The sequence below is a fragment of the Halichoeres trimaculatus genome, unplaced genomic scaffold, assembly GCF_033239565.1.
Source record: "Halichoeres trimaculatus isolate MK-OKI-2021-1 unplaced genomic scaffold, fHalTri1.1 fHalTri1_scaffold_24, whole genome shotgun sequence".
In the NCBI taxonomy this organism is placed as follows: domain Eukaryota; kingdom Metazoa; phylum Chordata; class Actinopteri; order Labriformes; family Labridae; genus Halichoeres; species Halichoeres trimaculatus.
In genome coordinates, this window is record NW_027437202.1 from 3,071,571 (window position 1) to 3,096,861 (window position 25,291).

Below are 25,291 nucleotides of genomic sequence, written 5' to 3' on the forward strand. Positions count from 1 at the left end.
CTCCTCCTCCTGTTCTCCCTGTCTGTCAGAACCTGCAGCTCCAACTCCACCCTCCTTATTCTGGTGTTCAGATCTTCTTTCGCCTCATCCAGCTCCTTTTCTTTCCTCTGCAGATCCTGCTCCACTGAGGCCTTCTCCTCTTCCACTCGCTCCAGTGCAGACCTGATCCTCACGTTCTCCCTTTTCAGCTCTTGGAGCTCTGCGAGGTACGAGGCCATGATCCTGTCAGCCAGGCTCAGCCTGTGAGCTGTGTTGATCCTGTCGATGCGAGCCTCTTCCAGCTGGAACCTGAGCTGGTGGATCTCTTCTAGATACGCCCTGGTTTCGTTGCTCAGAGCCTGGTCCAGCCTCTCTTGGAGCTTCTTGATGGTTTGTTGAGACAGAGCAGAGTAGTACTTGTACTTGTTGCTCAGTTCCTCCAGTTTGGACAGGGTGAAGTTGCTGCTTCGGACGGCGGCGGCCCATCTGCACTTGGCGCGGTGCAGGTCAAACCAACAGTCCTCCAGCTGGGCTTTGAGAACCATGATCTCCTGTGTCGTGAAACTGCCTGGTTTGGATCCTGAGTCCTGAGAGTCTTGACCTCTAATATCCATGTTTCTGATCAACGTTTTGATGAAAGTGTGTTTCTGTTTAGTCCTTGCTCTGTTTTTGTTCAAATTTCAAAATAAAAGCCTTGGTAACATCGCTCAGGGTGTTTGAAACATGCATGTAGAAGCACAAAGAGGGTCTAACGGGTGAAATGATGGAGTCACAGGAGTGGGCTGTGGAGGAAATGATTGTGTAACTGTGCTGAGGTTTCTGCACCACCCACAGTCCTCAAACATCACAACCCAACAGCAGCGAGAGTGACGGCTCGGGTCGAGGTTCTAAAAGTTATTCGTGCCCAAAAAGGAAGCCCAGGTTTATTTTAAAGGCATTTAATATCATTTAAACCGTGTGATGTTCTCCATATACAGATATCCCAAAGGTAGAAGTTGAGTTTGTGTTAATTGTTAAAAGAATAAAGATTTTCTAAAGTTTAAATACACTGTACAAAGCAAGCCTACATTATTTTTTTTAACAGTGTCTCCTTCAGTTTTTAGTTTTACATTTTCTACAAATGCACCCACAAGCTCAGGACCCACCCGTGACATGTGGGTTACAGGTCGACCGCATGTTAACGCAGCAGCTCCAGAAATAAACCTTCAGCCGCTCTCGCTTGAACCATTCTTTAAGTCTGAGTCAGACCAGGGCGGGGTCACGCAAAGTCAGGTTTCAGTCTACCTCAAAACTGAAGGTTAATTTACAAAAAGAAAACACCATGAAGAAGAATACTTCAGCATCTCCTGTGAGCGTGAAGGAAGAAACCAGCTGCTGTGTGGACATTTATAAAACTCTAAGACTCTAATGTTATTTCTCTGTGTGTGGTTAAAGAATCCGTGTTTAGTTCTGTTTACTTCGTGGTAAAAGACGAGAGAAGTCCGTGTCATCACAGTGGGGTCGGCTGGGCTCTGTGGAAGCTCTGTTCCCCCTCCGGCCGCACGCTGAGCAGGAGGGCACGGTGCTGAGCAGCTAGGTCACACTCTGGGCTCGGCTGGACGGGCATCAAAGCAGCGGAGACGCCGGGCGCCAAATCAGACTGCACAGAAAGAGATAGAAGGAGAGATTGTCGTGATTTTTCCAAGGAAACTTCCATCTCCTGCAAAACTTTATCAGAAAGGTGGAGAGGTGTTAGCTTAAAGGGGCAGCAGCTGATTGCAGAGGATGAAGGTTTACTCTAAACAACTCAGTCTACCTCAAGATTATTTTTACACTCTCTGTTTTCATTCCCTGACCGCTCCTCTTTGTTTTGGCAGGAATGTTGAAGAATGTGTTTCCACGACAAAAATGTCACAGCGTCACGGGCAGAGGTTGTGTTTCCTCACTTTAAAACAAAAAGGACGCCAAAACAAACATGTCATGCACACACACACACATCGTTAAACACCCACTCTGATCCAGACGGAGTGACATAAGAAAGCTGCAGGAATTCCAGAGAGATCATTTCGATAGTTTTATTCTATGTTGTCCTGCCTCTAATCTTTGAGGAACAATCAGTGCTGCCCTCCTGATTCAAGCTCTGCACCGGATGTGGTCTCTCCCCTTCACTTCCTGTGGAGTTTCAGATTAAAAGCTGAAACTAAAACATTTACTTTATGAGTAAGTGGCTCAAACCTATAGTCTGTACATCTCCACAGGCCACACCAAAGAAATCACAGGAGCGTGGCCCCAAATAGACCAGTGGCATTTTACTGGAAGAACCTCAGGCCTGGGTCCAACTTCCCAGCCGTGATTGATTGAAGCAGGCAGAGCCTGTATTACGCCCACTGGTTCAGAAAGAACCACAAAGGCCTTTGTAGGCTGCTCGAGGTTGAGCTCAAACCGCAGACATCACAACTTTCAGGCCACTCCGCAGCAGAGCGCCACAGACAGGCTGAGAATAATGTTTCAGTTTGGGTTGTGATGCAACGAGAGGAGTCAGATTTGGTGTTGGATCTTATGTGATTAAAAAAAGTGTCCCCCACACTTCCTGTGAGACAGACGCTCTGCATCACAGCTCCTCGCCCTTCAACTGCCGTCTGAATCACATCACCGTAAACGCTCGTGTTCCTGGCACACTCCAGTCCTAGAAAAGCAGAGAAGTTACAGTATGTGTGTGTGTACAGTGCAGTGTAAGAGAGGACGTTGTTATCAACTGGGCAGGTTTTCAACTTCACTCAGCCCCCTCCTCCTCCTCCTCCTTCAAGCCTCCGAGTGTCTGCCCGTGTTTCTCCACCGTCAGAGAAAAGAGGCTCTTTTCTTCTGGCTGCTAACTCCAGACAATCGCCGCAGCTACTTGGTATTCTGCTCAGGGAGCAAGAAGTTGGAAGAGAAGGAAAGACTTCCAAAGAGATGAGGAAAGTCAGCGGCTTTTGTTTTCCAGAAAATCTATTTTGGTCGTGACCCCGATGCGAGCTATTCCAAGATATCCCACACTGATAGTTAAGCAAGATCTGGCAACAATGTGACGCCATCAATCAAATGTGAGGGGTTAACGGAGACAAAGATCTCAATGAAGGGAGGGAATAAAGATGAAGAAACTTGTGACATTGGATAAACGTGATTTATATGAGCCTGAGCGAAATCACATGTTGCCAAATCGAGACAAACCCTGGGATCTTTGTGACCCCTTAACGTTTGTTTTTCTTCCTCTTTTGTTTGGCAGCACCAACGTCAGCCAAAGCTTCTGTCATCACCGCGATAACTCCAACGTCCTCTGACTCTCCTTGGTGGCGTGGAAATTTATGATAAAGGGGAAATGGGCAGCGGTCCACACGCCACACTCGCACTGGCACCAATCTTTCCTGTGACGCCCCAGAGAGTTATGGGAAAAGTGTTAACAGGAGACAAGGGAGTGTCGCTGACACATGAGTGAGCATCAGCTCTGACACCTCTGTGTGGAAAGTCGCTGAGAATACTCTCACTTCTTGTTAAAGCTGGCTTTTTGATTGGTGTGAAATGAGCTAATCTGAGCGTTAAGAGGATAACAGAGAAACCAAAACATTGCTCTGAAAGTGGCTAAATCAGGCAGTTAAGTGAAGAGAAACCACAGAGTTGTTCAATCCCTGTGAGATGACGAGGCGCTGGAGATCTCTTCCCTAGAAAAACCTCAGGATCACCATCACCGCGCAAAATCACCTCCTCCCACATTCTTCCTTCATGTTTTCATGCCGCACTAGAAGCTTAAAGAGAAATCTGATGATGCCGGGTCATTAAAAGATGACAGCAGAGTGATAAACTCCCGTGGGACTCACAGTCAGCGCAGATGAAACACTTGCAGAGACACACAAACAGGCAGAGGAGGAGGACGCCGGCCACGCCGCACATGGAGAGGAGGATGACCATGGCTGGACCCACTGTGGAGCACAGATGTTTAAGAATACATCCTTATGATGTGAATCACATGGAGTTTGTGTGTCATGTGACTAGACTCACCGTTGGAGTGGAGAGGAACCGTCAAAGGCTTCTCCAGACCTGGGTGGTGCACCACGCACTTGATGGACGAATCGCTGAACACTCCTGATTGGAAGAGCAGCGTGCTCGTCACTATCGTCGTGCCGTCGCCTTGCTCCGAGGACGACAGAACAGGTGGCTCAACGGTTTTGTTTTCCCCACCGACGTCCCATGTGATCTCTGCTGGCGGCCGAGACTGCGCCGTGCAGTTGGCTTCGGTGAATCCTGAAGGTGAGGTCACATGATTCACCTCTGGTTTGGGCAAAACTGGAAGAAGAAAGATTTTTTATTTATCAGGTGATTTTTTTTTTTTTGATCTGGAACCAAAACGCAAACTCTTCTTCCTCAGCCTTCATCATCATGATGGACACAGAGAGACATCGCATGTCAATCTCAGCGCCCGGCTCAACAATGACACGAGTTGTTCTCCGCAGCAAAACAGAAGCGAAGCGGCTTGTAGTGACTCTGTGTGGCTGTGTGTGTGTCTGCAGCTCTGCACAAAGCTTGTTAAGCAGAGCAAGGAGGCCACACACACACACACACACACACACACACACACACACACAAACTGAGGGCCTTGTGTCTCAGGAAAACAGTGAGCCTCTCATCCCCTGGGCTCCCTCCCAAAATTAATCACCACTTTCCCCTCGGTGGCGCCCCCTCCCTCTGCTCACGCGGAGGAGATCAACACCCACTCAGGGTCCTGGATCTCAAAGTCTCAGGGAGGTCTCACTTTGTGGTTCACACCTCAAGGAGGAGGAGAGAAGTGGTCGGGGTTAAGTGACTTGAAGCGCCGTCACAGAAGCAGGTCAGGACAGTAGTTTAATGACCTGAATGACTCTCACCTCGCCTGCGGTTTGTTTATTCACCCTGCTTCCTTTTCCTGCTGTGAGGGACGCACGTTTCCTCTCAGGGCTCTGATACTATTGTGAGCACATGATCCTGTAGCTGTGCAGGCAAAAGAGGAATGGGATGACCCTGAACCTTCGTACTGAGTGCTGCAACACCAGAATTCATGGATATAGTTTTAAAGTGATACTGCGGGATGGAACAAGTTGGGTCCTATCACAAGGTTTAGGGCAGAAATTACCCCTACAGCAGTGACTTTGTGCAGCAGAAGCCCAGAGCGCACGCACCAAACACCCCCTCCCTGCTCCTCTGCAGGTTTCCTCTGCACTCAGACGGGGCCATATTTTACTTGACCAAAAACACAAATAAACAGACTCCCACTGAAAAAATCTGATATGGGTCTGCATTCACACTTTATTTAGAGAATTTTCAGCGTGTTACTTTCACACAAAAACACCGCTAAATAAGGCTCTAGTCCTCATCGTGTTTTTGTGTCCGTTTATTTGTGTTTTTGGTCAAGTAAAAAATGACCCCGTCTGAGTGCAGAGGAAACCTGCAGAGGAGCAGGGAGGGGGTGTTTGGTGTGTGTGCCCTGGGCTTCTGCTGCACAAAAACACTGCTGTAGGGGTCATTTCTGCCCTAAACCTTGTGATAGGACTCAACTTGTTCCATCCCAGAGTATCACTTTAAGAGCCATTCAGTTTTCTGAACTGGAGGCCGTTAAAGTGTAATAAACGGCGCTCTAAGCGATGACTCACCGTAAACAGAGAGGCAGGCAGTGGAGCTCTTGATCCCCTCAGGATACGTGTGAAACTCACAGGTGTAGCACCCCTCATCCTCCGTCCTCACCTCCTTGATGGTCAGTTGGCTGTCGCCGAAAGTTCCACCCAAACCAACCCGACCTGCAAACAGCTCCTCCACGCTGGGCTGCCCCTTCCTGTAGTGAAAAGCCACCGTAGCACTGTCGCCCTGCTCGGCTGTTTTCGTCCACAGCACCTGGTGCACCTTATTAGGAAGGGGGAACCAGCAGGAGAGGGTGGAGGACTTCCCGTTCACCGCCGTCTTGTTCCCCTCGTGGCGGACTCTACCTGCGATGGGAGCAGAAAAAATGTGTCACCATGGTGTTGGAGTGTGTTTGTGTGTGTTTGTGTGCAGGTGCCACAGCAACAAGAGGAGTCTGGGATTCATAAAAATGGTTGTTTGCCAATTAAAGAGTTCAGGAGGAAGCTCCAAGGCTAGCCAGCTGAGTGAGTGGGCTCCCCTGCTGGTTCTGGGGTCCAGACCTTTGTGGATCTTTTCCTGTAGAAGAGGAGAGGAAACATGCTGCTCTGACAACACACTCACCAGTGACGCCGACACACGTCTTGGCCTCCTGTGAGCCTGAGGGGTACACGTCAAACACGCAGCGGTAGCAGCCCTCATGAGTGGCCCCCACCCTCTTGATCTCGATGAATGAGGCGCCGTTGCTGGAGCTGCTGAGCAGCACGTTGGGGTCTTGAACGCTGATCTGGGGTGGCACGCTTTGCACGTACGCCAGCAGCACCTTGTTGTGCTTGTGCCATCGAACCTGCTGCACCGAGTCACCAGGTGACATCGTGATGTTACAGCCGAGCCGGAGGGGACCGCCGACTTCTACTGTGAGACTGGCAGGAGCTGTGACCAGACCTGAGGGAGAAACAAGACCACATGTTGACGCTCAGACCTCTTCAGGGTTAACAGTTTGCTGAGAGTAGGCCTGTCACGATAATCAATAAATCAATTGAGCATCTGTCAAAAATGCGATCTTTGGGGTGAATATGGAGCTGCTCGCGCGTACACACGGAGAGAGCTGAAGCGAGCGTCCTGAGGGGTAAGGAGGAAACACACGCTAATATGAGTGATGGCACGAAAGATACGGTTCTTAAGCCGCCTGCCACAGTCCCAGTGTGGGAATATTTTGTTTTTTATCAGAATGAACAAAGTGTGAGCTCATGAACACCAGCGAGCTGATATGTGGCATTTGTTTGAAAATAGTGGCGACGAAGAAGAAGAAGGGGAGGTGCAGCGGAGCCTTGTTCTTTGACAATCCGCTCTTACTGAGGCTTTTGGTCGGCAAAGTAAATAGAAATAAAAGCGCCAAATGGTGGGTGCTCAAAGACAGCTGTATAAACTCCCTTTTATTTAGGCTATAGTTTTTTATTGTTGTTTTTTTTTTGGAGTTTTGTTTTTTCTTTAGAGACAGGGTCTATGTTTTATTGTTTTTGATTAGTATTAATTATTTTCATCAACAGTATTTTTTTCTAAAAGAGAGTCCATTTCATTTTCATTTTTTTTCTCTTTCTTGTTTGTTAAATTTATTATATTTTTCGTTTATTTTATTTAAAAGATCCTGACCTTTTAATTACAGTTAAATACTCTTAAGAAATTAAAGTTTCTTGCTTTTGATATAGTGTACTCACTTTATTATCCCATTTATCATAATTACATCAATGAAAACAGAAAATAAATCAAAATGATATTGACAATAATATTGTTTATCGGCAATAATATTTTGGAAAATTATCGTCTAGCAAAATTTGTTATGGTGACAGGCCTAGCTGAGAGTGTTGAGGAGTTTACCTGCCGTCCCTCTGATCCAGAGCAGCAAGGACAGGAGCAGCACAGGCCCACACATCGCACACTCAGGCAGGGTTACAGACTCGCACGCTGACCCGCTCTCACATCCAGGCTGCAGCTGCAAACACAAGCAGTGTCAGAGCGCTGAGACAGCTACGACCACAAACCTCAAACGAGCTCGTGGCTACGACGGAGTGAGAAGAAAAAAAACAGCACAGCAGTGAGACTGAGTGATGCTTACGGAGCTGTCAGCCGTCCAGTGTTGTGACTTGTTCGGGTGTCGTTGTTGTCGGTCAGCACAGTCGTGGCTGCATCTTCTTGGCACACTGTCTGCTTTAATAAGAAGCCAGAGGATGACATGAGCAGTGACGTTACCTGGGGGGTGATAACTTTTCATGTTAATGAGCAGCATGAAAACCCCACCCTGTTAGACTCATCCTGCAGCTTTGAAGCTTTAACAAAATACCATTCTTAGATTTCAACACAGATCCCACAAAACAGATTATTTGATGATGCAACAGGTGATGATGCATTAGTCATTAAGGTGAGTTTGTAGGCAGGTAATCACAGGGTGTGTGTTTGCTCTACTTTATCTTTAAGGAGCTATCTGAAAACAGGAGGATTCAGAAGGACCAGAGATGAAAGCTGGGCTTCTTTCAGCCACACAAAGAGGACTCACTGGGTGAGAGGAACCCGCCTAAACCACAACACACACCAGGTCCAGACCTCAGAGATTTACGGCTGTTATTTGCTCTTTTTACAGCGCCAACTCATCTGGCTTCAAACATGCAGCCTGCTCCTGTTGGGCAGCAGTTACCTCCCTATTCCTCGATGAAAACAATGTCTGATGGAGCAGACACTCCGACAAACCTCAAACTGTATTCATTTGTTTCTTTTTCTTAACCAAACCAATCAAATCAAATCTTATTTTCTCTGAGAAACTGATGGAAACCAGGTGGGAGACCTGCACCCAGATGTGTGTTAAACAATCCTGCCACCACAGCTGGTTTTGTGCCATGACACAGATGTTATTTGAAACTTCTTAAGCAGGATGCTGAGGGAGGGAAATGGTTAAAATTTACTACTTCTGCCACATATGTGTTATTTCAAAGTAAAGAATGGCTTTTTAAAAAAACATCCAAGCCACTTTAGTGGGGTGTAAATCACTTTTTTTTTTTTTTTTGGCAGGTTAGACACATGGAAAATGTAAAAACAAGACATAAAATGACATTAATGAGAATTCAGGCATATTTTGAGATGTGAAAAATCCATAAAATGTGTATTACTTTTTAATTTCGTGTGTTAACTGCATAGTAATCATGAAAACAATTGAAAACATTATTCATACTACAAATTGTAAGAACATCACATTAATTTACTATAAGGGGACTGGCTGTTTGGCATATTTAGAAAAACTTGGGGTAAGGAATTCTTCTATTTGCAGGTTAAACACATAGTAAAAAAACAACGTACTGCAATATTGAGCTATAATTATGATGGAAGCAACATATTTTGTCGAATAAATGCACTGAAAATGATTTTCTCCGAACAAAATGTTCCTAAATAAGCCTGGTTCGTTGACATATTAAGCTAAATAGCATTTCTAAATCATAATAATAGCTATGAATACCGACAGTTTTAAATTTCGAAGTCAAAATGGTTAAAGGCAATGTTTAGTGTGAAGAATATCACCATTACAATAAATTAAGTGTTACTGTGGGACTGAACATACTGAAAAAAATCGCCTCTCACGAGATATTTTCAGGAAAACCACGACATTCGCCATCAATTAACGGTTATTTGACTTTAGCTAAGTTAGAAATGCGTCAACTCTTAATACGTCGTCGTGTAAAATGCAGAAACGTCGAACTTACCTTCCTGAACAGATGAAAATGAGAGGAAAACCTGCTCCAGGTGTTAAAATGTCTCCTTCTGCTACAGGTGAGGTGAAACTAGGGCACAGTTTTCCATGTTTCATACATTTAACTCAGAGTGAAGTGAAGCACCGAGCTCCAGCTTCAACGTCTCCCTCCCTCCCGCTCTCTGCTCATCAGACGCTCTTCTTCTATTAGAGCTAAAGGCTGACATCTAGCGGCCAGGCTGTGAAACTGCAGCTACAAAACACTAATGTTTGGATAACGACTTTTATCTAATATTTTAAGCATTTACCGACGAATAAATTCAGAACAATGAAATTTAATAATCACAAAAAATTTAAAAAAGTATATCAAGAGACATGGGACATGTAGAACTTTAAATGAAACAGATAAGCCCCTGAAGCACAGCCCAGCAGCACAATTTAGAATCTAAAAGAATACTATGCACAATTTTAACAAGCAAGACATAAGCTTAGTGTTTCATAAATCACACAGTGCACACTGTTCACTAAAAAGGATTTCTTAAGAGTAAAAAAGGTCAAATGTTAACATAAAAATTGTACAGCAACAAAGCATGAGCCAGAAACAAACAAATTAAATTAAAAAAAAAAAATCAATATAATTTATATCTTAAAGGCCTGATTATGATGTTTCTTGTAAGATATCAGCACTTATCCAACAGGTCACACTTTCTTTTGGGGTAATTTCTTTGAATGGAGATGGGAATAGAAGATAATGTAGCAGCATTAATTTCAAATCAGCAATCTGTTTTGGAAAATGAGAAAATCAAATGATCAAACGTCATGTGATGAATCCCGACATTCATGTCATGTTTGGGTCCCACTTCTCCATATTTTACCAGGTGTTAATGGTGAGTTGCTGTCACTGAAAAGACGACTTAGCTCTTTTTTAACAGCCAGCTTTGGTGGATTACAAACAGGGGGACTTGTTTCCAGCTTCTCACTTTATCATACTTGGTGCTGGTGAGTTACAAAAGTCAAGCCTTTGTTGTGCTTTACAGCCCGCTTCCTGAGGGGACTTGTTTACTCTCTCTTTCACAGCAGACGGTCGCTGGCGAGGTCCTGACCGCTGGAGCAGAGGTGTTGTTTCCCTTTGGATTTGAAAAAAAAACTCAGTTAATCTCTAAACATGCCAATAACACTAAAATAAATTATGATAATACTTAAATTGTCTTGTACTTACTTGATCTCTGGAGGTTTTTGTGGAGTCTTGATCCCCTCAGGGTCCTTGACTGTCTCACTAAAAATTCAAGATAAACGAGGATGAATAAAAATTTCACACATTTATATCTGGCTTTTGTGTCAAAAGATCTCTGCAGATGTTTACTTCAGGATCTTCTAGTGTAAAACAAAGAATATCTTTAAAAAGAAACAAGAGTTAAGCTCAAGATCAAACACCTGTATCTGTAGCATTGTCTTCGTTTTACCACACCCAAAACCCCAAGAAGGACCACCACGACAACAGACAACACGACTCCAATAACTGGTAAACTGGATCCAGTTTCTCCCTCTTGACCTGGAAAAAGAACCAACACTTTTAGGAGATGTCAATAAAAACAGAAAACAACAAATGTGTAGCTTTCCTATTCATCTTACGAGAAAAGAGCGCTGGCTTGACCTCAGGAACCGTCTCAAAAACCCTCTTTGGATCAACAGAGGGCACCTGGACTTCACATTCAACTTCAACAGCCCGCTGCAGCTCAGCCGTGGTGCTGAAGGTGACTGTACCATTCTTGTTGCTGTGACTGTCGTTGGAGGACTTGAGTTTTAGATTGAGGACTCTCAGTGTGACAGTGGGAGCAGGTCGGGCTGTAGCCGAGCAGGACACGACAGCCTTATCAGAGCTGTTTGACTCCATGATGTGGATAAAGGGTCCATGCAGCTCTGAAGGTGAAAGATGTTTAAGATAAAAGCTGTGGAGGAAGTTTGAGTTAGATGTGTTTGATGGTTAAAGAAGGTCTCACCGTAGAGTTTCAGGCAGGTTTCCTCAGTGAGAGCTCTTTCACGGTAGGTGTTGAACAAACAGCGGTAGCATCCTTCATCCTGCTCCGTCACCTTCAGAACCACGATGGAGCTGCTCTGCAGTCCAGCATCTTTAAACTCCACTTTACCGTGAAAACCAGGATTCACCCTCTCTCCTCTGTATTTGCTGAAGGTGGCGACGTTCCTCTCTCCATCAGGTAGGATCTTCTGCCAGGTGACCTGGTGGACTTCTCTGGGCTCCATCAGCTGGCAGCTCAAACAGACCTGATCTCCTGCTGCTGCCATCACAACCCGCTTGGTCTGTATCAGAGCTGTGAGACCTGGGACAGATCAGAGGGATGGAAACATTATTCTACATTAAAGCTGATTCCTGCTGTGAGTTTGCAGTGGCTAGAGCACGTTTTACAGAGGCCATAAGTTTTCATAGGTGCTTACACCGTCACATATATATGATTTCTTATGGTTTGAAATAAAAAAAGTACTTCTTCATAATATAATTTAATACAGGAATAGGGTATCTAAACGACATATTCCCACTATAAGAGTGAGGATGTAAGGATGTTTTTTTGACACAGGACACTTAACATTTACACAAGTATTTTCGAAATGAACCGCCGAAATTGGAGCGCACTTGTGCGTAACTCGAACCAAAGACAAAAAACTAAGTAGCCGTGGGTTGAGTTCGAAGAAAATACGACACATAAATGCAAATTTTAACAAATTCAAACGTTTCTTACCTTTCTGACTGATTCCCAGAGCACAAAGAAAATACACGAGTGCTTTTAGTGCCATTGTTGATTTGAATCGAGCGCCAAGTGAAAAACGAAAGTAAAGTTGAGCACATGCGCACATGCGTCACATGGGCTACACTAGGATCTCTTACTATTACATATTTATATTCTCGATAATTTATAAGTTGTTTTAACACTTTCTGGCAATAAAAATTATACAGGTTTTTAAAATGTAAAATGATACATAGTTATACTGCAACATGGTATCCATGCATGAAGATTTTTATGAAAAGCTGCATTCAGAAATATAAAGTACAAAAAGAAACAGAAGGTAAAAAAAAGGTTCTTTATTAAAGGAACATAAGAAATAAATAACACAAACATGACATGTATATATGAGAAACAACAGCCTGTTTTGAACTCATCTTGTTAAACGTTTTGTTCCCAAAATCTCTGACATTCAAAGTCACCATAAAAAGCAAACGTTTTTGAAATCTAGTCAACTGTCCCCTTTGGTGCAAAATGATGTGTTTATGTGCTCATTAGAAGAATGGGAAGACGTTTCACCTCTTATCCAAGAAGCTTCACCAAGGCCAAAATTGCTGGTGAGGTTATGCACCCCCCTCTGTTAAGAGAAGGTTTCTCTAGCTCGGTGAAGGTGGCTTCTTTAACTCCTCTGTCCCTTCCTGTCCTTTAAGTGAAGGTGAACTGCTGAGTCCTGACCACAGAAGATGGGTTTTCTGTGTTGAGCCATATGCTTGAAGCAGCTAAGTATTCCTCACTGCATCCGACAGCTTACACCACATTGCTCTGTTTGTGTTTTTGTGCTTTGGACTTGAAATGGACCAGCATCTGTCTCAGAGGGTTTCTGGGGTTGAAGTGAACTGGAATGTGGTGTTTACCAAAGTTCCTCTTAACTCTTTCAGATACGCCTGCAACACAGGGGCCACAACATCATCCTTGCATCTACTTGTTCTTCAAAAAGGTCCACTTAGGGTATCCACAGGTTTAAAGGCTTCTCTAATATGTTTCTGTTCTTTTCCATTCATTTCCTGATGGAAACACTCTCAGCCCAGCAGTTCAGGGTGGTGAGAATCATGTGCAAGTGTTTCTTGTACACCTCAACATTGAGACACCTAATAGATAGATAGATAGATAGATAGATAGATAGATAGATAGATAGATAGATAGATAGATAGATAGATAGATAGATAGACAGACAGACAGATAGATAGATAGATAGATAGATAGATAGATAGATAGATAGATAGATAGATAGATAGATAGATAGATAGATAGATAGATAGATAGATAGATAGATAGATAGATAGATAGACAGATAGATAGATAGATAAGAACTTTATTTATCCAATGGGAAGGTTCCCTCAGGAAATTCAGAAGTAAAACTTTTATTTAAAAACAAGATATCTTGGAACTCTAAAAATAATTCGAATTCAATGGTAGTGTCTTTAAAAGCTATTAAACCTATAAAACACTCGCAATACTCAGTGCCTTACCTCTTCAAGCAGTTACTGCTATTGTTCTGATTACAAGGACAGTCTTCTTGTCCGAGGAGAGATGGACTTGTGTTGTGTTCTTGATGCTTGCCAGAAGTTTGTTGTTGCTTCAGTCCTTGAGATAGACAGTCACTTTTAGCTCACTTGTTATAGAGAGTACAAACAGCAGGTTAAAGCCAAAGAAAAAAAAAAGATTTCTTACTTATGAGGGTTTCTGATTGACTCCAGATTTAGCTCATTCTCCTCAAAGTCACTGTGTAATGCACTGAAGGATTTATGGACAGTTAGAGGTTGAAAAACATTTACTGATTCAAAGATGAGACACAGATAAAAACTAGAAGACATACCTGTTGTGTTTTTTCAGCCTGATGTGTAAAAAGATGAGTGCGGGTACACAAGCAAAGATCAGCAAGACACTTACTGCAATAATCAGAGCCTTGCCTATGAGAAAAGGAACATGGAGGAATATGATACAATTGCTGTTTCAATTACAAAATGAAGATTCCTCTTCAGAACTTCAAAGAATGAAAGCAAAATAGGGAATAATGATATAGTATTCATAAGTCTGATTCCACTCTGGATGTCTTTCTTACCTCCAGCAGTGGGCTGGGGTTTGACTTCAGGAATCATCTTGAACACTTCCTTCTGAGGTACAGAGAGCACCTGTGCTGCACAGCTGACCTTTATGCTGTTGTTATGGAGACGAGAGAGCACAGCTGTCTTGTTGACAGTGACTGTTCTGTCTTCGTTGGTGAAGCTGACAGATTCATTGTGTGACATGAGGAGGTCTGTCTGAGGGGCAGTGATGGTCACAGTGGGAGCAGGTCGACCTGTGGCAGAGCAGGAAACAATCACCTCTTCAGTCCAGTTTGATTCTCTGAGATGAAGGAAGGGTCCAAACAGCTCTGAGGAGAGGAAGACATATAGGATATTAACACTGATGGAATTAACTGACTGGAGAGTGGTAGGAATTCACTCCAAGTTACTAGAAATGTTATAATGATCCTCACTGTGGACTTGAAGGCAGGTTTTCCCGGTGAGAACACCATCAGGTTTGGCGTTGAACAAACAGCGGTAGCATCCTTCATCCTGATCCGTCACCTTAAGGATCACGATTGAGCTGTTCTGCAGCCCAGCATCTTTAAACTTCACCTTGCCTTGAAATTCAGTAAACACTAGAAGTACACCCTTTTTGAAAGTGGCGACGTTCGTCTCTCCATCAGGTGAAATCTTCTGCCAGGTGACCTGATGGACGTCTTTGGGCTCCGTCAGCTGGCAGTATAAACTAACCTGCTCTCCTGCCAGACCTGTTGTCTCCGGCTGTGTTTGGACCAGAGCGGTGACACCTGGAGAAGATCACGATAACGGACACGCTATTAAAGTAAGAAAAGAATCATGTGATTTGAGGTGTCACATTTCGTCTATTCGCAAACCGGAAATGCGTTTTGTTTTTACGCACATAGCACAGACTATTGTAACTCCGTTACTTGTCCTTCTCTTTTTAATTTACCAAACTCAAACAGTGTTAACTGAAATCTCAAAATAATCCAGGGCGGTTGTAGACACGGACAACTGCTGCTGCTCCTCGAGATGCCTTTACTGACTGACACACTGAGCTCAACGTCAACACACCAGGACCAAAACAATACTATCCTGGCAAGCGAAACAACATGGACAAGAAAATAAATCTCATCTTACACTATCACACGAAAAACAAGTGTTACTCCAAAATAAACCGTTGACAAAAATGATATACTACATTACGATGCCAGCTTTAAAGAGACTCAATAACATACACAAACTAGGGTCTGACGTTCAGAAGTCTTTAATATTTAAGAAAACTAAATCCCATTTCCCCCTTTGGAATGACTGAATCGACTTTTCCTCACCTTTATGAAAGATTCCAAACAAACAGATAATAAACGCACGGAGCGTCATTCTTCCTTCGGTGACACTCTTTAAAAACCTCTCGTCTTGTTTAAGTTCCTGTCACATACCCGGAAAAATGCAACTCCTCGCGTCATAACAAAATGCGCACACATGGCCTATACGCAGCAACACTTAATAATTGAAACCCACTGCCTATCCTAGAGGCAAAAGTACAATTTCATATAAATAATCAAAAATTGCAAAGTTAAGAAAGAGTTATATCTTGATTAATAATAAGTGAAATATTGAAATAAAAAAGAATGATATGTATCCTGATGTGAGGTTCCCTGTCACAGTTATCAGATTCAGACAACTGGAAATGTGTGTTGTCTAAAGTAAACGTAGAATCTATCACACAAGGAATAACTGTGGTGGTTGGTATTTAAAGGCTCGAATCATTAAACAGACTTCAACTGTGAGTCAAAAATAAACCTTTGCCCAAAACGGAAAAGAAAAAAAGGAAGGTATACATTACACTGTAACCAGGTTTTAAAGATGCTCAACAAGAACCAACAAGGGAGTGGAGTTCCAAGTTTGATTGTCATTTCAAGAAAACCAAATCCTTTCTACCACTTCAGAATGACTGAATCACTTTTTCTCACCTTTGTGAATAAGTCCAAACAAACAGATGATATGTACGAACCCATGAAGCGCCATTCCCCTTCAAAATTCTAACAGAAACAAATGTCCTACATTTGTGAAAAAAGAAGACTTCAAACCAGTGCTGCAATCATAACATGTGTGCACAGGGCCTATTTTCAATACATCTGCAGCAACACCTAATGGAAGAACCCACTTCCTATACATAAACTAACAAAAAAAAAAAAAAAAGCAAACCGCAAATTAACCACAAAAGAAGTTTTAAGTCATGGCTTGATTAAAAGTAAATGAGATGATCTTAAATGAGGGGCATAAAATGTAAAATGCAGGGCTTTAAATTAGTGAAATTTGCACATGATATCCTTAATTTGACGAAAAAGTAAATGAATTATTGAATAAAACAGACAAGGAGAAAGTGGATTTTTACTTCTGATTGAGTCATAAACAAAACATCTCAAGAAAGGGAACATAAGTACTTTACGCTGACTCTGTTTAATAGATGACACCAGAGCGCAAGACAAAAATCATCAAATTTTCCTGATGTTTACACATTAGGATCTTTTGTACATGTGATAATCTGAATAAAAATAAGAAAGGTTTCACACAGCAACAGTTTAATCATTTTACGCATATGTAAGTAATACAAGAGAAAAGTATTAATAATGTGGTGATTATTAATAATTCTCTTCATTTGAATTACTCATAATATGCCATAGTGCATAGCGCCTTGAGGGGAACGCCCACAAAACATCACAGCCAGTCGAACACGGATCGGGGAAAAAAGTGACGTCAGACGCCGGTTTGACAGGATTGTCAGAGGGCGAGCATCTATGAAAGCACCGAGGTTCCGGCTCTAACTGCTTCCTCCCTCCAGCTCTCTGCTCACCAGACGATCTTCTCCTATTACTGGTAGGACTTTTATCTAATATTTTAAGCCTTTACTGACGAATAAATCCAGAAAATGATATTTCTAAGCATATAAAGAGACATGAGACATGTATAACTTTAAATGAGTCAGAGAAGCCCCTGAAGCACAGCCCAGCAGCACAATTTAGACTATAAAAGAATACTAAACGCACAATTTCACAAGCAAGACAAAAGTTTAGTGTCATTGATGTAAGTGTACATTGTTTTTTCCAAAAATATTTGCATAACTATTTTTAAAACAACAAGAGCATGTGAAGAAAAATCAAAGCAAAAATGTAAAAATCAATATGATTCATATCCTAAAGTTGATTTTAAAAATGAGAATATCAAACATCATGTTATGAATTGTGACATTCATGTCATGTCATGTTTGGATCCCACTTCTTCATATTCAACAGGTGTTATTGGTGAGTTGCTGTCACTGAAAAGACAACAGCTCTTTTTTACAGCCAGCTTTCAAAGATGACAAAAGGGGATCTTGTTTCCAGCTTCTCACTTTATCATACTTGGTGCTGGTGAGTTACAAAAGTCAAGCCTTAGTTGTGCTTTACAGCCCGCTTCCTGAGGGGACTTGTTTGCTCCCTCTTCCCTGGTCCCTGGCGAGCTCGTGACTTCTCCTGCTGCTGGAGCAGAGGTGTTGTTTCCCTTTGGATACAAAAAAATCTAAGTTAATCTCTGAACATGCCCATAACACTGAAACACATCATAATAATATTTAAATTGTCTTGTACTTACTTGATCTCTGGAGGTTTTTGTGGAGTCTTGATTCCCTCAGGGTCCTTGACTGTCTCACTAAAAATTCAAGATAAACAAGGATGAATAAACAATTCAGACATTTATTTCTGGCTTTTGTGTCAAAACATCTCCACAGATGTTTACTTCAGGGTCTTGTAGTGTAAAACAAAGAATATCTTTAAAAAGAAACAAGAGTTAAGCTCAAGGTAAAACACCTGTACCTGCAGCATTGTCTTCTTTTTACCACACCCAAAACCCCAAGAAGGACCACCACGACAACAGACAACACGACTCCAATAACTGGTAAACTGGAACCAGTTTCTCCCTCATGACCTGGAAAAAGAAGCAGCACTTTTAGAAGACGTCAATAAAAACAGAAAACAACAAATGTGTAGCTTTCCTATTCTTCTTACGAGAAGAGAGCTCCTGCTGGACTTTGTCAACTGTCTCAAAAACCCTCTTTGGATCAACAGAGGGCACCTGGACTTCACATTCAACTTCTGTGCTGTAGTCAACAGCCCACTGCAGCACAGCCATGGTGCTGAAGGTGACTGTACCATTCTTGTTGCTGTGACTGTCGTTGGAGGACTTGAGTTTTAGATTCAGGACTCTCAGTGTGACAGTGGGAGCAGGTCGGGCTGTAGCCGAGCAGGACACGATGGCCTTATCAGAGCTGTTTGACTCCATGATGTGGATAAAGGGTCCATGCAGCTCTGAGGGTAAAAGATTTTTAAGATAGAAGCTGTGGAGGAAGTTTGAGTTAAATGTGTTTGATGGTTAAAGAAGGTCTCACCGTAGAGTTTGAGGCAGGTTGAGCTCATGAGAACACCTTCAGGGTAGATGTACAAACAGCGGTAACATCCTTCATCCTGCTCCGTCACATTTAGGATTGCGATAGAGCTGTTCTGCAGTCCAGCATCTTTAAACTCCACTTTACCTTGAAAAGCAGGGTCCACCTGAGAGCCAAAGCTTTTTTTGAAGGTGGCGACGTTCTTCTCTCCATCAGGATGCACTTGCTGCCAGGTAACTTGATGGACCTTTTTGAGCACTGTCAGCTGGCAGCTCAAACAGACCTGATCTCCTGCTGCTGCCATCACAACCCGCTTGGTCTGTATCAGAGCTGTGAGACCTGGGACAGATCAGGAATGGAAACATTATTCTACATTAAAACTGATTTCTGCTGTGAGTTTACAGTGGCTAAAGCATCTTCTCTAGAGGCCATTAGTAAATATAATCATCACACATACATATGATTTCTTATAGGTTTGAACAAAAACACTTTAATACACAAAAATATATATTTATATAATCTCACTATGAGTGAGGATGTAACACTGAACATATACAAAAGTTTTCCCGATATGAACCGCCAAAAATAGCGCGCCTGTGCGCAACTTTCTCAAACTGAGACCAAACCTAAACACCTGTGGGTTGACTTGAATGAAAATGTGACACATGAGCTCAAACAAATGTAGAACATAAAATATCACTCACCCTCCTGACAGACTCCCAGAGTATAAAGAAAAAACACAAGCGCATTTAGAGCCATGGCTGAATGAAATCGAGCGCCAATAAGAGCAGAAAGTGAAAGTATTTTCCTTGAGTCTTCTCCTATGCGCATGCGCATTGCGTACTAGTGTCACATGGAGTCAACAAACCCGCCAGATGTTGAGATTGAGAATTTTTATTACATTTATATTCTCGTTGGTTTAACGGTTCTTATCACACACTGACAATGAAATCTAGTTAGTTTATCAAAATGATAAATGAATAAATAAACTTAAACACGGTGTCTAAATGAAGAAAGTGGGTGATTTTGTTGGTTTTTAAGGAAAAGTTACATTAAGGAAAATAAAGTACAAAAAGAAACAGAATGTAAAAAATGTTTATTAAAGAAACATCAGGAAAAGATTAAAAACACACACACACACACACACACAAAGGTTACATGATGCACATGAAAAACAATGATCTTATTTGAGCCATTATTTAAAAGGTTTTGATCTTAATTGTTTAAAAAATATGTTAACGTAATAGCTGCCATTAAAACCAAAAAGGTTAATACTTAAGTCGGCTTCCAGTGATCGAAGACCTTCTGTCATATCAATGTAGGTTATCACAAAATTATATTCATACAGAGTCAATACTTTAGCAGATTGATTTGGCATTAAAGATATGAACACATCAAAAGTATAAAACCTTGCTTTTAAATTTCACATTTTTGAAACTATAAAAATAATTATAATTCAATTGTAGTGTCTTTAAAAGCTGTAAACCATAAAAAAGCTCTCACAATACTCAGTGCATTACCTCTTTAAGCAGCTACAAACTTTGTTGCTCCAATTAAAAGTACAGATTTCTTTCAACAACAGTGATGTTACTTTTTTGATTCATTACAGGAGGAGTTCTCTGTCAGATTGACCTGTTCTCCTCTACAGATGCTTCAGTCCATCAGAAAGACAACAAAAACTTTAAACTCACGTAATATAGAGAGTATTAAATCCAACAATAAACAGCAGGTTAAAAGCTCAGAAAAACATTGATTTAGTCATGAGGAACCATGACTGAAGCTGGACTGATCTCATCAAAGTCTCAGCTTGAGGAGTAAAAGCAAGGAGGAATATAAACATGACACAGATTAAGATGAGAGAAAGAAAAAAAATGCTCATCTGAAGACCTAAAAAAAGAAGATTTAGAATATTAACACAGCTGGGATTAACTGACTGGAGAGTGGTGTGAACCCACTCTAAGGTACTGAAAATGTCCTAAAGATCGTCATTGTGGACTTACAAGCAGGTAAGGCTTAAAAATAAAAAAAGAATATTGTTAATAAAACAAATGAAAAGTTTAGTAAGACTAATGACTTGGTTAAAAATAAACAAGATGGTATTAAACAAGGGGGGATAAATAGTGAGGCTTTGAGACAGAGACATTTACACATGGTATCCTTAATTTGACCAAAAGTAAATAAACTGTAAAACAAAAACTAAAGAAGGAGAAAGTAGACTTGTTCTTCTGGTTCAGTCATAATACGACACAGTGCTCATTGGGAGAAGTGTGAAGGACTTGTTACTGGGGGTTGATCTGAAGTGATCGGGTTCAGACATTTAAAAACATATCACAAACACTAACACATTCAAAGAGTAAAAAGATCACGTTTTCTCTGAATTATAAAAATGATATTAATCCAATGTTAGTGTCTTTAAAAGCTAAAAACCATAAAAAGCTCTCAGTTCTCAGTGCATTACCTCTTCACACAGCTACAAACTTTGTCACTCTGAAAAGGACAGTCTTCTGACAGAAGAAGGAGATGGAGTAATGTCGTTACTTTCTTCATTCTTCACAGGAGGTGTTCGTTTTCTGACTGAACTGTTCTCCTCTGCAGATGCTTCAGTCCTTGAGAAAGAAAATCACTTTGAGTTAAATCGTTCTGGAGAGTATAAAAAGTAGGTTATGGGAAAGAGGAAAAAATGATTTCTTACTCATTAGGGTTTCTGACTGACTCCATGTTGGTTTCATTCATCTCAAAGTCACTGGGCAGTGCACTGAAAGATTGATGAACAGTTAGAGGTTGACAAACAGTTATTCATTCATAAAGTGAATCACAAACATGAAATAGATGACCTACCTGCACTGTTTTTTCTTATTGCGATAACAACAGATGAGTGCAGGAACACAAATACAGATCAGCAAGACACCTACTGCAATAATCAGAGCCCTGCCTTTGAGAAAAGAAACATGGAAAAATGTGAATATGACACAGTTTACAATTGGCGCTACCCAAGTAGCTGCCTGTTGCAGCAGCTCTCTCGTCTTTGTCCGTTTCTTGTAATTTTTTTTGTCTCTTTTTCGTCATCTTTGTATTTGGAGTGGATCATCACTTTGTATGGTTCATGGTCGGTCACGGACACCAAACTTTTTGTGGCTTCGGCGATATTTTTTGACTACTTTTCTCCTGTGTTTGTCTGGAGATCCTACATGTAACCATGGCTGCATTGTTTACATGCAAAATTAGCTGTTAGCAGCCTGTAGCATGTCAATGCTAACTAGTGTAAGGCTTGATGATTTCCCTCGAGCTGAGGAGGAGGAGGTGAGGACGACGTGCTGGTTCTCGGATGTGAGCTGGGAGGTGACGACGTGGACCTGTCCTTCCATCCATCGTTGTTGGGAACGTGGGATCTCGCTCCGGGGGATGGACGAGCTAGCTGTGCTAATCCAGCGGTATCATGCTGTTCACAGACGTGGCTGACGGAGCTGACATCGGACGCCAACACCACATTGGAGGAGCTTCGCCTGCTGTGAGCAGACAGGATCCAGGAGACAGAGACTGAACAGACTGCTGGGGAGGCTCAGTCCTGGACCCTGTGGAGGTGGAGACTGGCTGGACTGGAGAGTGGTGGACGAGTGGTGGACGGGATGTCGTCATCTAATTTCTTATGGACTATTTTTGCACTTTCTATACTCTTTCTTACTTTTGTTTTCTTAAATGCTGCGGTGACTCCTGAATTTCCCCTCGGGGATAAATAAAGTATTTTCTATTCTATTCTATTCTATTCTATTCTATTCTATTCAAAGAAAGTAAAGCTGAACATCAACTCACTGCGGCCACTGCTGTTGACTTTGGACTCCTCTTCAGAACCTAAAAAATAAAAATTAAAATAAGAAATAATTATAAAGTTTTCATCAGTCTGATTTTACTCAGGACATGTTTCTTACCTCCAGCAGTGGGCTGGGGTCTGACTTCAGGAATCATCACAGATTCTTCCTTCTGAGGGACAGAGAGCACCTGTGCTGCACAGCTGACCTTTATGCTGTTGTTATGGAGACGAGATAGCACAGCTGTCCTGTTGACAGTGACTGTTCTGTCATTGTTGTTGTTGAAGCTGACAGATTCGTTGTGTGACATGAGGAGGTCTGTCTGAGGGGCAGTGATGGTCACAGTGGGAGCAGGTCGACCCGTGGCAGAGCAGGAAACAATCAACTCTTCAGTCCAGTTTGATTCTCTGAGATGAAGGAAGGGTCCAAACAGCTCTGAGGAGAGGAAGACATATAGGATATTAACACTGATGGAATTAACTGACTGGAGAGTGGTGAGAAAATGTTATAAAGCTCCTCACTGTGGACTTGGAGGCAGGTTTTCCCGGTGAGCGCACCATCAGGTTTAGTGTTGAACAAACAGCGGTAGCATCCTTCATCCTGATCCGTCACCTTTAGGATCACGATGGAGCTGTTCTGCAGTCCAGTATCTTTAAACTTCACCTTGCCTTGAAGACTGGGGTCCACCCGAGGGCCAAAGTACTCACTGAAGGTGGCGACGTTCCTCTCTCCATCAGGTGAAATCTTCTGCCAGGTGACCTGATGGACGTCTTTGGGCACTGTCAGTTGACAGTTCAAACAGACGTGATCTCCTTCTGCTGCCATTACAGCCTGTTTGGTCTGTATTGGAGCTGTGAGACCTGGGACAGAACAGAAGGATGAATACATTATTCTACATAACAATGATCCTTGGTGTGCCTTGATTTTAAAGATTAAGAATGATCTGGCTGCATGCCCTCATTCCTGCTGTGAATTACAGTAATCACTGTAATTCACCGGAATATCCTTAAGGATATTCCTGAGAGGCCCTTGGATTGAATGGGTTCATAAAATATCACACCAACGATTTATGATTTAAATAAAAACACAATAAGACACACAAAATCTCTCAAGTACATCTCCATTATGAGGGTGAGGATGTAAGGATGCATTTTGATGCATAACATGTGCACGTGTTGTTGACGAATTGGAACTAAAGCGCGTTTTGTTCGCTCCTGTCTAAACCAGGACAAAAGTTATGCAGCTGTGAGTTGAGATTGATGAAAATAATACATTTGAGGTCCAATAAGTACCGCAAATAAAACTTTACCATGCACACAGTTTCCCAAAATATGTAGAAAAAACGAGAGCTTGTAGCATTGCTGATTTGAATCAATCGCCATGTGGACAAAATGAAAGTAGGAGAATGCGCTGTAGTAATTTACAGTGCGCGTGCGTACTAATGTCCAATGAACTCCCCACAGTGCTCACTGAAGATGGCCACGTTGTTTTCTACACAAAGGGTTAGGTTTGTTAGACCAAAGTGGAATCTGTTGCCTGGTGACCTGATGGACCTCCTTGGACTCTGTCAGCTGACAATATAAGCTAACATACTGTTCTGTTGTCAGCTGTGTTTGAAGCAGAGCTGTGCAGCGTGACAATCTCACAAGACTTAGAGAAGTCACAAAAACACAAATACAGCTCACGAGTAATTTAACCTTCCTGCTTTAAGTCATTAAACATAATTTATCATGAAAAACATTTATATTATCTTGTGTGAATGGGTCCTATTTTGATTTGGTTAACATAAGGCCAAAACAAATAAATTAATACATCTGCACAAACAATATAACTTTCTCTACAGATCAGACGTTAAACCTTTACTTTATTATAAATACTGTGGACAATTTCTTCACGTGAATTCTAACCGCCCAGTTGGAGCCATTATTATAGTTTACCAACATCTTTTTAGTATATGTGGTGGAAATGTGTTTACAGTACGAAAATAGTTTCTCTACAGCCAGGAACGTCTCATTCATAGACTATTAAAAATATTGAATTAATTTAACATATATGATACATATAAATGATACTTTAAAAAACAATATGCAGTCTAAGGTCCCATGACTTTAAAAAGGCGCCTAAAAATTAATAACTTAAATAACTTTAAAAATCGCCTAAATTAATATTTATTCAATTTACCTTCACATTGATATAAAAAAAAATCGTCTGTCTGTTTTAAATGCGTGATCCAAACGTCACCGTGACATCTCTTCTTACCTTCGTGAAACACTGCAAACACACAAAGAAAAAGTGGAAGTGAAAAGTACACCATTCTGACTTCATGTTCGATTTCCTACCGCTTAATTTTTGAATTGCGCCAAACCTGATTGTACTGTACGTAGTGACGTAGCAGTGCGTTGTTTCACTGCAGGTAACACCAAAAAGTTGCAAAACGTAGCAACCAATTCTAAGGCGAAAATATCAACATCCTCATTATAAAGTACGTATTTATTACAGTTTTAAAGCAAAAGTTGTTAATTACAGCTTAAAATGCGTCGTATAAAGCGCGTGACAAATTTTTCATTTTGCCCTCCCCCCTCTGTACAAACTATGGTACAGTCAATATGAAAAAGAACAGGAAGTGTTTGGAACAAAGTAATTCGACACACGCGCAAATATATATATATATATATATATATATATATATATATATATATATATATATATATATATATATATATATATATATAGTTTCTCTTTAAAAATGTTGGCGCTCATCGCCACTGTGACCACTTATACAGGCTGCTGTTGAAGAAATTAAAAATAAAAATAAAGAGGGTTAAAAGCTGGAGTTTGAATAAATAATCCATTTGCAAAAATACACACTGTATGGCGCGAAAAATCCTGAAAGTAGGTTAATTTATGCTAAATCAAGACAA

General features: G+C 41.7%; 4 protein-coding genes across 5 annotated transcripts; all 4 read right to left on the reverse strand.

Moving 5' to 3' along the window:
* Nucleotides 1-4: 4 nt before the first annotated feature.
* LOC141785724 (nectin-3-like) lies at nt 5-9,371 on the reverse strand. Its single transcript, XM_074664165.1, has 8 exons — nt 9,330-9,371; nt 7,697-7,788; nt 7,459-7,573; nt 6,205-6,525; nt 5,619-5,948; nt 3,994-4,278; nt 3,813-3,914; nt 5-1,618 (listed from the first exon to the last, which is right to left on the reverse strand). Exons 3-8 carry the CDS (start codon nt 7,511-7,513, stop codon nt 1,614-1,616), a joined length of 1,098 nt encoding a protein of 365 aa, XP_074520266.1. The 5' UTR covers nt 7,514-7,573; nt 7,697-7,788; nt 9,330-9,371; the 3' UTR covers nt 5-1,613.
* Nucleotides 9,372-10,675: 1,304 nt separating this feature from the next.
* LOC141786229 (OX-2 membrane glycoprotein-like) lies at nt 10,676-19,352 on the reverse strand. Its single transcript, XM_074664981.1, has 5 exons — nt 19,269-19,352; nt 11,317-11,655; nt 10,949-11,236; nt 10,780-10,868; nt 10,676-10,690 (listed from the first exon to the last, which is right to left on the reverse strand). The coding sequence occupies exons 1-5, from the start codon at nt 19,321-19,323 to the stop codon at nt 10,676-10,678; spliced, it is 786 nt and encodes a 261-aa protein (XP_074521082.1). The 5' UTR covers nt 19,324-19,352.
* On the reverse strand, nt 12,583-15,528 carry LOC141786118 (OX-2 membrane glycoprotein-like). Of its 2 annotated transcripts, none has more exons than XM_074664845.1 (7): nt 15,473-15,528; nt 14,594-14,929; nt 14,177-14,488; nt 13,931-14,024; nt 13,786-13,848; nt 13,584-13,698; nt 12,583-12,998 (listed from the first exon to the last, which is right to left on the reverse strand). In XM_074664845.1, exons 1-6 carry the CDS (start codon nt 15,519-15,521, stop codon nt 13,614-13,616), a joined length of 939 nt encoding a protein of 312 aa, XP_074520946.1. In that variant the 5' UTR covers nt 15,522-15,528; the 3' UTR covers nt 12,583-12,998; nt 13,584-13,613. The 2 variants fall into 2 exon arrangements, with proteins under 2 accessions (XP_074520946.1, XP_074520945.1); XM_074664844.1 differs by having other exon boundaries at nt 12,583-13,202.
* A 1,679-nt stretch (nt 19,353-21,031) lies between the features above and the next one.
* On the reverse strand, nt 21,032-24,696 carry LOC141786230 (uncharacterized). The gene is made up of 7 exons (XM_074664982.1): nt 24,630-24,696; nt 22,892-23,230; nt 22,491-22,805; nt 22,375-22,413; nt 21,403-21,496; nt 21,257-21,319; nt 21,032-21,170 (listed from the first exon to the last, which is right to left on the reverse strand). Exons 1-7 carry the CDS (start codon nt 24,682-24,684, stop codon nt 21,047-21,049), a joined length of 1,029 nt encoding a protein of 342 aa, XP_074521083.1. The 5' UTR covers nt 24,685-24,696; the 3' UTR covers nt 21,032-21,046.
* Between the last annotated feature and the right edge of the window lie 595 nt (nt 24,697-25,291).